At 41.9% G+C, this 11,177-nt stretch overlaps 1 protein-coding gene across 1 annotated transcript in view; it reads right to left on the minus strand.

The window, feature by feature from the left end:
• eya1 (EYA transcriptional coactivator and phosphatase 1) overlaps positions 1 to 10,366 on the minus strand; it is a 97,716-nt gene extending 87,350 nt beyond the window's left edge. The window contains 6 exon segments of the mRNA XM_031795320.1: positions 423 to 489; positions 5,209 to 5,286; positions 9,040 to 9,105; positions 10,254 to 10,263; positions 10,266 to 10,336; positions 10,339 to 10,366. Coding sequence (XP_031651180.1) covers positions 423 to 489; positions 5,209 to 5,286; positions 9,040 to 9,105; positions 10,254 to 10,263; positions 10,266 to 10,336; positions 10,339 to 10,366 — 320 coding nt within the window.
• Between the last annotated feature and the right edge of the window lie 811 nt (positions 10,367 to 11,177).

The following is an 11,177-nucleotide window of genomic DNA, read 5'->3' on the forward strand; positions in this document are numbered from 1 at the left end:
AGAGTAAGAGACGGAAGAGAGAGAGAAAGTAAGAGAGGAAGAGAGAGAGAAAGAGAGAGAGAAAGTAAGAGAGGAAGAGAGAGAGAGAGGAGGAACATATTTTACCAAACACATAAAACCATAACAATACAGACACATTCTTTGTGATTCTGCTACATAAGGTTACGTAGTTGTCAGAAGCTCGTAAAGAGAGATAGTAATTAGTTCAAGAGTAAGACTAGCACTAGGACAGCAAAATGAGAAGTATATGTCGCAAAGGACAAGATAATAATTACAACTGATTTTGTAAGTGCACAAACGACAGACTTCCAGACAAACAAAGCAGGTAGAAACCTCCACATCTCGCAGCAGGATCTAATTAAAGGAACCCAATGAAGTTGGGATGCCGTTTATTTTCTGAAGCTAAATAAAAGAAGCCTTACTTGGAAGGGTAAATCTGTGAGGAGAACTGGTGTGTTTGTCTTGGGCTGAAGCCACTGGTTCCAATAACTGAGAGAGAGAGAGTTGAAGAGAAAGAAGAAGAGGGGGGGGGGGGGGGCAAGTACATATTTAAGCATTAAAGATATAGGGTAAATAAAAGTAAATATTATCTTTCGCCAACAGAACTTCTGGATTCCTAGGAAAGTGTAATTGTGTTGCGTTACTCCATTTATTTCCCCAACCCTTATTAAGGTTTAAAACCCGGGGCGCCAATAATGAAGTAAAATAATCAGGTAAAAACCCAGAGGGTTTATTCTGCTGACCAGCGTATATCCTGTGTCCCAAATGGCACCCCAAAATGGTACTTCGGCTGTCCCCATAGGAGAACCCTTTCTGGTTCCAGGTAGAACCCTTTTGGGTTCCATGTAGAACCTTTCCACAGAAGGTGGAAACCCGAACCCTGGAACCAAAAAGAGTTCTCACATGGGACAGCCGAAGAAACATTTTTTGGAACCCTTTTTTTCTAAGAGTGTAAGGAATAGGGTGCTATTTGGGATATAGCCTCTGTGAGATACTTGGCGCTGCCATGACGACAGCTAGGCTGGTGTAAACACACTCAGAATGGTCTGAATCAATGTGGGCCTGTTGCCTGGGGCTTGTCTCAAATGGAACCCTATTCCCTTATAGTGCACTACTTTTGACCAGGGCCCATATGTAGGGAATAGTGTGCCATTTGGGATCCAAACCCAGGCTTCAAGGCCAGGCCAGGACCAAATTGAAAGTGATTGCTTGTAACTAGCGCTACCACATTATCATTCCTTCATGAAACACAGGGCATATCACTGTGGATGCACTTCCTAATCAACGTTTTTCTACACAAACCTACTGTGACCAATGCTGCATTTTCACGTTGTCTTTGCACTTACTAATGGCTATTTTAAGTCAGTGCTTAGTGTATAGTTTTGAGTAAAAATCTTTAAAATAATTTTTGGTTTAAAATAACACACCAAATGTAATACAGTACACTTTTTCAATTATAATTATTTTATTTTATTTTATTTTAATCATTAGAAACAATAAATACAGTTAGTAAATTTGCAACTCAGTGCTAGAGGGTTACCACAGACCCTGTTTTGATCCTGGCCTGTATCACATTGGGAGTCCCATAGGGCGCCGCACAATTGGCCCAGCGTGCGTCAGGGTCAGGGTTTGACCCGGGGCAGGCCGTCATTATAAATAAGAATTTGTTCTTAACTGACTTGCCTAGTTAAATAAAGGTTAAATAAAAAATTTAAATCATTGAACCAGGTTTAAACGTCAACTGACCACGTTCTATAACATCTGTCTATTTGGACAAAAAAAACCAAAGTATTTAGTTTCCGTAGGGACGGGGACTGGGATACTAAGGATGTGTCCCAAAATGGCATCCTATTTTATATATAGTGCACCATTGTTGACCAGAGACTATGGGACTTTGACTATTATGGGTCTGGTCTAAAGTAGTGCACTATATATGGAATAGGGTGCAATTTAAGACAAACTACTGTAGATGTCTGGCATGTAACTGTAACTGTATGTAACTGTAACTGTCTGTAACTGTAACTGTATGTAACTGTAACTGTATGTAACTGTAACCGTATGTAACTGTAACTGTAACTGTATGTAACTGTAACTGTATGTAACTGTAACTGTAACTGTATGTAACTGTAACTGTAACTGTATGTAACTGTAACTGTAACTGTATGTAACTGTAACTGTAACTGTATGTAACTGTAACTGTATGTAACTGTAAACTGTAATGTATGTAACTGTAACTGTAACTGTATGTAACTGTAACTGTATGTAACTGTAAGTATGTAACTGTTAACTGTACTGTATGTAACTGTAACTGTAACTGTATGTAACTGTAACTGTAACTGTAACTGTAACTGTATGTAACTGTAACTGTATGTAACTGTAACTGTAACAGTATGGTAACTGTACTGTATTAACTGTATGTACGGTAACTGTAAACTGTATGTAACTGTAACTTATGTACGTGTAACGTAACTTAATGTAACCTGTAACTGTATGTAACTTGTAACTGTATGTAAACTGTAACTGTAACTGTATTAACTGTAACTGTATGTAACTGTAACTGTATGTAACTACTGTAACTGTGAACTTTAACGGTATGTAACTGTAACTGTATGTAACTGTAACTGTTAACTGTAACTGTAACTGGTATGTAAACCTGTAACGAACTGTAACTGTAAGTAACTGTAACTGTATGTAACTTAACGTAACTGTAACTGTATGTAACTGTAACTGTAACTATGTAACTGTAAAGATGTAACTGTAACGTATGTAACTGTATGTAAACTGTAACTGTAACAGTATGTAACTGTAACTGTATGTAACTGTATGTAACTGTAACTGTAACTGTATGTAACTGTAACTGTATGTAACTGTATGTAACTGTAACTGTAACTGTAACTGTATGTACTGTAAACTGTATGTAACTGTAACTGTAAACTGTATGTAACTGTAACTGTATGTAACTGTAAACTGTATGTAACTGTAACTGTAACTGTATGTAACTGTAACTGTATGTAACTGTAACTGTAACTGTATGTAACTGTAACTGTATGTAACTGTAACTGTATGTAACTGTAACTGTAACTGTATGTAACTGTAACTGTATGTAACTGTAACTGTAACTGTATGTAACTGTAAACTGTATGTAACTGTAACTGTATGTAACTGTAACTGTATGTAACTGTAACTGTAACTGTATGTAACTGTAACTGTAACTGTAACTGTAACTGTATGTAACTGTAACTGTATGTAACTGTAACTGTATGTAACTGTAACTGTAACTGTATGTAACTGTAACTGTATGTAACTGTAACTGTAACTGTATGTAACTGTAACTGTATGTAACTGTAACTGTATGTAACTGTAACTGTAACTGTAACTGTAACTGTAACTGTATGTAACTGTAACTGTATGTAACTGTAACTGTAACTGTAACTGTATGTAACTGTATGTAACTGTAACTGTATGTAACTGTATGTAACTGTAACTGTATGTAACTGTAACTGTATGTAACTGTAACTGTATGTTACTGTAACTGTAACTGTATGTAACTGTAACTGTATGTAACTGTAACTGTATGTAACTGTAACTGTATGTAACTGTAGCTGTAACTGTATGTAACTGTAACTGTAACTGTAACTGTAACTGTAACTGTATGTAACTGTAACTGTATGTAACTGTAACTGTATGTTACTGTAACTGTATGTAACTGTATGTAACTGTAACTGTATGTAACTGTATGTAACTGTAACTGTATGTAACTGTAACTGTATGTAACTGTAGCTGTAACTGTATGTAACTGTAACTGTAACTGTAACTGTAACTGTAACTGTAACTGTAACTGTATGTAACTGTTGTAACTGTAACTGTAAATCTGTAAACTGTATGTAACTGTATGGTAGCTGTATGTACTGTATGGTACATGATGTAACTGGTATACTGTAACTGCATCAATATTGAACACTTTTCCCACATCATCATCAGCACCTGCTTCCGGTTGACTAAACCACAAACACACACACACACACACACACACACACCACACACACACACACACACACACACACACACACACACAACACACACACACACACACACACACACACCACACACACACACACCACACACACACACACTTCCAGTTGACTAAACAAACACACACAAACATAATTATAATGGGTAGTGATGTTTAATTATACTGGGTAGTGATGTTTAATTATACTGGGGTAGTGAGGTGATGTTTAATTATACTGGGTAGTGAATGTTTAATTATACTGGGTAGTGAGGTGATGTTTAATTATACTGGTAGTGATGTGATGTTTAATTATACTGGGTAGTGAGGTGATGTTAATTTATACTGGGTAGTGAGGTGATGTTTAATTATACTGGGTAGTGAGGTGATGTTTAATTATACTGGGTAGTGAGGTGATGTTTAATTATACTGGTAGTGAGGTGAGGTTTAATTATACTGGGTAGTGAGGTGATGTTTAATTATACTGGGTAGTGAGGTGATGTTAATTATACTGGGTAGTGATGTTTTAATTATACTGGGTAGTGATGTTTAATTATACTGGGTAGTGAAGGTTGATGTTTAATTATACTGGGTAGTGAGTTTAATTATACTGGGTAGTGATGTTTAATTATACTGGGGTAGTGATGTTTAATTATACTGGGTAGTGAGGTGAATGTTTAATTATACTGGTAGTGATGTTAAATTATACTGGGTAGTGATGTTTAATTATACTGGTAGTGAGGTGATGTTTAATTATACTGGGTAGTGAGTGATGTTAATTATACTGGGTAGTGATGTTTAAATTATACTGGGTAGTGAGGTGATGTTTAATTATACTGGGTAGTGATGTTTAATTATACTGGGTAGTGATGTTTAATTATAATGGGTAGTGATGTTTAATTATACTGGGTAGTGATGTGATGTTTAATTATACTGGGTAGTGATGTTTAATCATACTGGGTAGTGATGTTTAATTATACTGGGTAGTGAGGTGATGTTAATTATACTGGGTAGTGATGTTTAATTATATGTGATGTTTGGCGGAGGTGGAAAAGATGACCATATATTGCTGACATACAACATGAGTTGGATACAGATCCGGCTGAGGAAACCAGATCATTCTACTGCTCTGCTATTCACACATTATATTTTATTTTACTCAGCACGCAAACACACACACGGGTCCCCTCCCGTCTCACCTGATCCTGAGAAGCTGTCTAGGGAGGCGTCGGCTACTGGGGTGGTGATGTCACTGCTGCTCATTGGTTCTGTTTTAAACTGGGGACAAAGACAACACACACACCGTCAGCACACACACACACACACACACACCGTCAGTACACACACACCACACCATCGGCCCACACACACACACAGTCAGCACACACACACACACACACACCAACTGACACTATTGACTGGTGAGTTTAATGGTTTGGGATGTCTTTGACCATACACCCAAAACTACACCAGAACTACAGCCGGAACTACAGCCGGAACTACAGCCGGAATTACAGCCGGAACTACGGCCGGAACTACGGCCGGATCTACGGCCGGAACTACAGCCGGAACTACGGCCGGAACTACGGCCGGAACTGCGGCCGGAACTACGGCCGGAACTACGGCCGGAACTACGGCCGGAAACTACGGCCGGAACTACGGCCGGAACTACGGCCGGAACTACAGCCGGAACTACAGCCGGAACTACAGCCGGAACTACAGTGGAGCAATACTGTGGTGAAATGCAGGAGGGGAAAATATTTGACTAATATTCATCACAACATTTACATTCTGTTCTTTTAGACTAGAGCCTAATCATTTTTTTTCAAAATGGAATTCATAATAATATTGTTTGTTGGATTAATTTTAGGGATCATCTACATGTAATGACATGGGATTAACATGAAAATAAAACATAACTCTCCTCAGCGTAGATTACAATAAATTATCTCTCAACACACATTTGAGGAAAATAAAACATTTGCCTAATTGTTAATCAATTAAACCAACAAAGAGACCTTCCTCATTTCAAACCTTAATACACACACTGCTACAGCAAGAATTCAACAGTAACAAACTACAGCTCGTCAATACATTTCAATCCATCAATCAATCAATCAAAATAATCAATCAATTAATATACAATTAACATTATATATCCAATTAACATAACATAATCATTCATGGTCACTAATTACTGTATGGCTTAACCCAGGTTATAATGTAGCGTCAAGGGGGAAAGAAAGATTAACACAGTCAATGGTAGTAGGATACTGGTGTAAAATGGCCCCTGCATATAGAGAGGGAGTCAGTCTGCATGGACGTGCAAATACGATTGAAATGTCAAGACAATATAGTGTGTATAAAATCTGTTTTAAGAACTGTAGCGAATGGAGCGTGACCCCCTGCCCCGCTGAGCCTCTCAGAGTTATAACACTGATGGCTCAGTGGACAGGATTTTACAGTTATCTGACAGCTAGGGAATCAATCCATTTCACATCAGGCAGCAAGCAGGCTTTGGGATGGGAAGGAGGGGGGGGTGATATAGAGAAGAAGAAGGGGGTAAAGGGAGTCGTGCTCGGTGTGTCTCTCATGTTTTTAAAGAAGCTTTTCCCTGTCGTGTTTTACTTTGATCGTTCTGCTGAGGAATTGTTGACGAGAGAGAGGGAGGGAGAGAGGGAGGGAGAGAGGGAGGGAGGGAGAGAGGGAGGAGAGAGGGAGGGAGAGAGGGAGGGAGAGAGGGAAGGAAGAGAGGGAGGGAGAGAGGGAGGGAGAGAAGGGAGGGAGAGTATGAGGGGAGAGAGGGAGGGAGAGTATGAGGGAGAGTATGAGGGAGAGAGGGAGGGAGAGTATGAGGGAGAGATGGAGGGAGAGTATGAGGGAGAGAGGGAGGGAGGGAGAGAGGGAGGGAGAGAGGGAGGGAGAGTATGAGGGAGAGAGGGAGGGAGAGTATGAGGGAGAGAGGGAGGGAGGGAGAGGGAGTGAGGGAGAGAGGGAGGGGAGGAGAGAGGGAGGGAGAGAGGGAGGAGAGAGGGAGGGAGAGAAGGAGGGAAGAGAGGGAGGGAGAGAGGGAGGGAGAGAGGGGAGGAGAGTATGGAGGGAGAGAGGGAGGGAGAGTATGAGGGGAGAGTATGAGGGAGAGAGGGAGGGAGAGAGTATGAGGGAGAGAGGGAGGGAGAGTATGAGGGAGAGAGGGAGGGGAGGAGAGAGGGAGGAGAGAGGGAGGGAGAGTATGAGGGAGAGAGGGAGGGAGAGTATGAGGGAGAGAGGGAGGGAGGGAGAGAGGGAGGGAGAGAGGGAGGAAGAGAGGGAGGGAGAGAGGGAGGGGAGAGAGGGAGGGAGAGAGGAGGAAGAGAGGGAGGGAGAGAGGGAGGGAGAGTATGAGGAGAGGAGGGAGGGAGGGGAGAGGAGAGGGAGGAGAGGAGGGAGGAAGAGAGGGAGGGAGAGGAGGGAGGGAGGGAGAGAGGGAGGGAGAGTATGAGGGAGAGAGGGAGGGAGGGAGGGAGGGAGAGAGGGAGGGAGAGAGGGAGGAAGAGAGGGAGGGAGAGAGGGAGGGAGAGTATGAGGGAGAGAGGGAGGGAGGGAGAGAGGGAGGGAAAGTAGAAGGGAGAGTAGGAGGGAGAGTGGGAGGGAGAGTAGGAGGGAGAGTAGGAGGGAGAGGAGAGTGGGAGGGATAGTAGGAGGGAGAGTAGGAGGGAGAGTGGGAGGGAGAGTAGGAGGGAGAGGGAGTGTAGGAGGGAGAGTAGGAGGGAGAGTAGGAGGGAGAGTGGGAGGGAGAGTAGGAGGGAGAGGGAGAGTAGGAGTAGGACGGGAGTCGGAGGGAGAGAGGAGCGTAGGGGAGAGTAGGGACGGAGAGTAGGCGGGAGAGTGGAGAGTAGGAGGAGGGAGAGTAGGACGGGGTATGGAGGGAGAGAGTGGGAGGGAGAGTTAGGAGGGAGCGGGAGAGTGGGAGGGAGAGGTAGGCGGGAGAGGGAGAGTTGGGAGGGAGAGTAGGAGGAGAGGGAGAGTGGGAGGGACTTGAGTAGGAGGGAGAGTGGAGAGTGGAGGGAGGAGAGTAGGAGGATATTTTGGAGTGGAGGAGACGAGTAGGTAGAGGAGAGTAGGAGGAGAGTAGGCGGGAATGAGTAGGAGGGAGGGAGAGTTGGGAGGAGAGGAGTAGGGAGGGAGAGGTAGTAGGAGAGTGCGAGTGGAGGCGAGAGTAGGAGGAGGGGAGAGTGGGACGGAGAGTGTTTTTGGAATAACACATTTAGGTAGATGATAATACAATACAGAGACATAGGATTTGTGTGTGTGTGTCTGTGCACGTGAGTGTTTGTGTGTCTGTGCACGTGAGTGTGTGTGTGTGTGTGTCTGTGCACGTGAGTGTGTTGGTGTCGTGTGTGTGTCTGTGCACGTGAGTGTGTGTGTGTGTGTGTCTGTGCACGTGAGTGTGTGTGTGTGTGTCTGTTGCATGTGAGTGTGTGTGTGTGTCTGTGCATGTGAGTGTGTTTGTGTGTGTCTGTGCACGTGAGTGTGTGTGTGTGTCTGTGCACGTGAGTGTGTGTGTGTGTGTTTTTGCACGTAAGTGTGTGTGTGTGTGTGTGTGTATACTAGCTAATATAATGAGGGGACATCGTGGTTGTAACACTGCATGCACAGACTAAAGGTCAAAGGTCACACTCAGGTGTTCACAGAGAAACCGTACTCATGAAACACGGAACAACGGCAGACAGGAACCGATCAATCAATCAAAACAAGGACCACAGGATCCATAACCCCAGCCAGTCTCAAACCATGCTTCACACACTCAGCATAACACGAGTGCAACATTTACATTAACGCCATGAAAGGCCACAATAGTTGAAGAAACTCTTAGAATTAAAATAGATTTGTTATCAATTGAGAACAGTTAATTAATTAATTCATTTATAGTAGTATAAAAAAAGAAGAGTAAAAGCACAAGATTTTTTTTTTATTCTTCTCTTTCTTGTCTTTTCTAAGTTGAAACACCAAGTATTGTCCTTTCATATCCACACCTGAACTGCACCGACCTGCAGCCGACTGTGAGCTAGTGCTTAACAACCAGTCAGCTGTGGTGAGCATTGTGATGTTATCACCTATATGGGAAACAGAGAATAGGATACATGACAATCTGACTTCACCGCGGCTCTACGACAGGCTCTTTGTCCTTGCAGAGGACAAATTACACCCTACTTCCTACGGAGAGCACTGCTTTTGTCAAACAATCGGTCAAAAGTAGTGCACTACATAGGGAATAGGGTGCAATTGGGACGCACACACTCCCTAAACCACAAGGAAAGCGTTATCCCTTTTCCTATCAAGATGACATTTTTTTTAAGGTAGACATTGAAGCGCATGAGTGGGTTTGTAATAGCGCCCCTGCTAGCGACGTAGGTTCAACTAGAGAGAGTGGTGGTTTGAGAGGGACACAACAAGCCTACTCACCTGAGTCAATAGGAACATGTACAAACCACATGCAAAACTACAACCCATTTTCATACCATGAGCTTTTGAATAATTACATGGGCGTTTTAAATATACTGCTAATAGTTCCTCTGTAAACACAGAGACAATAGCATCACATTTACAAAGCAGATCGTTTTCATATCGTTTTTCATATCTAGATCAAATACAAGGGGCCCCTTTTTAAATTGTGTATTAAAACCAATGCAGTAAGTCTACAAGCCATCGGGTCACTAGTAGTTTCCCATGTTATTCAGAACTACAGAGAAGTAGACTGGAGGAAAGTAGTGGTACCACGTTTTCATTTGTTGACTTCACCTTTTTGAAAATGGAAAACAGATCGCGATTTCAACGGGGTAGCACCTGGAGACGTTTTCTTGCCATTTCAAGCATTTCACAACTTTAGCAGATGCCATAAAATGCTACACACAGGAAGAGGTGAGGTTAAAAAAGAAAAAGTCCCCTCTTTCTCTGCTCTGCTACCCGTACAAACTTAAATTGTACAACTGATGAAGCTACAACGCAATTGGTAGAATGGTTGTGATTACAACGGAGTGTATTTTCTGCACAATAATAATCACAACGTTTTCTGTGCAAACATCATTTCGTACCACAACCATTGTGTCAAGTTTAATGTTTAAATGTGTTACATCAGCATTTACCTGATTGTCTACAGGGCTCAGCCTATCCTCTCCCATGTCCTATAGTCCTATAGTGAATTTAGATTCCACACAGCGAAAATGAGGGAAGCATTAAGGAAATAATTCCCTAAGGCACATACCTTCAGTTGCCATTGGGGGGTCATGGAATTGGTATTGATATGGGAGTTGTCGAGGCTGGGACCATTAGGGGGATTCACGGCTGTGAGGGACTGGCTAGATCCTGCATGTCCATAGACCTGACGGACGAGAGACACACACATACACACACAACACACACACGGAAGACGGACGCAAACACATACAGAAGACAGACCGCACACACAGACGGAAGTAGACACACACACACACACACATATTTACTCACATCTTGCCAGAACCATCAAGGGAAAACAAATGGTAAAGAGCCTATAGATGTTTTCGTTTTAAACATGTTTGTCTCTTAAACCTACAGATAACAACATGGGTTAAAACTGTTGATTTGAAATGTTTTATACATTAAAGTAAACCAATATAAACATCTCACCTGGAGCTTGAGATTGTTTTTATTGTATCTAAAAGCTATAAATACTATCAATAGATTGAACTAAGTTCGGGAAAGACAAACATAATGTTATCTCTGCCTATTAATGTTATCTCCGCTTACTAATGTTATCTCTGCGTATTAATGTTATCTCTGCCTATTAATGTTATCTCCGCTTACTAGTGTTATCTCTGCGTATATTAATGTTATCTCTGCCTATTAATGTTATCTCTGCCTATTAATGTTATCTCCGCTTACTAGTGTTATCTCTGCGTATAATGTTATCTCTGCCTATTAATGTTATCGCAGCTTACTAGTGTTATCTCTGCGTATTAATGTTATCTCTGTCTATTAATGTTATCTCTGCCTATTAATGTTATCTCCGCTTACTAGTGTTATCTCTGCCTATTAATGTTATCTCCGCTTACTAGTGTTATCTCCGCCTATTAATGTTATCTCTGCCTATTAATGTTATCTCCGCTTACTAGTGTTATCTCTGCCTATTAATGTTATCTCTGCCTAT

Source organism: Oncorhynchus kisutch, linkage group LG18 (assembly GCF_002021735.2).
Source record: "Oncorhynchus kisutch isolate 150728-3 linkage group LG18, Okis_V2, whole genome shotgun sequence".
NCBI lineage: Eukaryota > Metazoa > Chordata > Actinopteri > Salmoniformes > Salmonidae > Oncorhynchus > Oncorhynchus kisutch.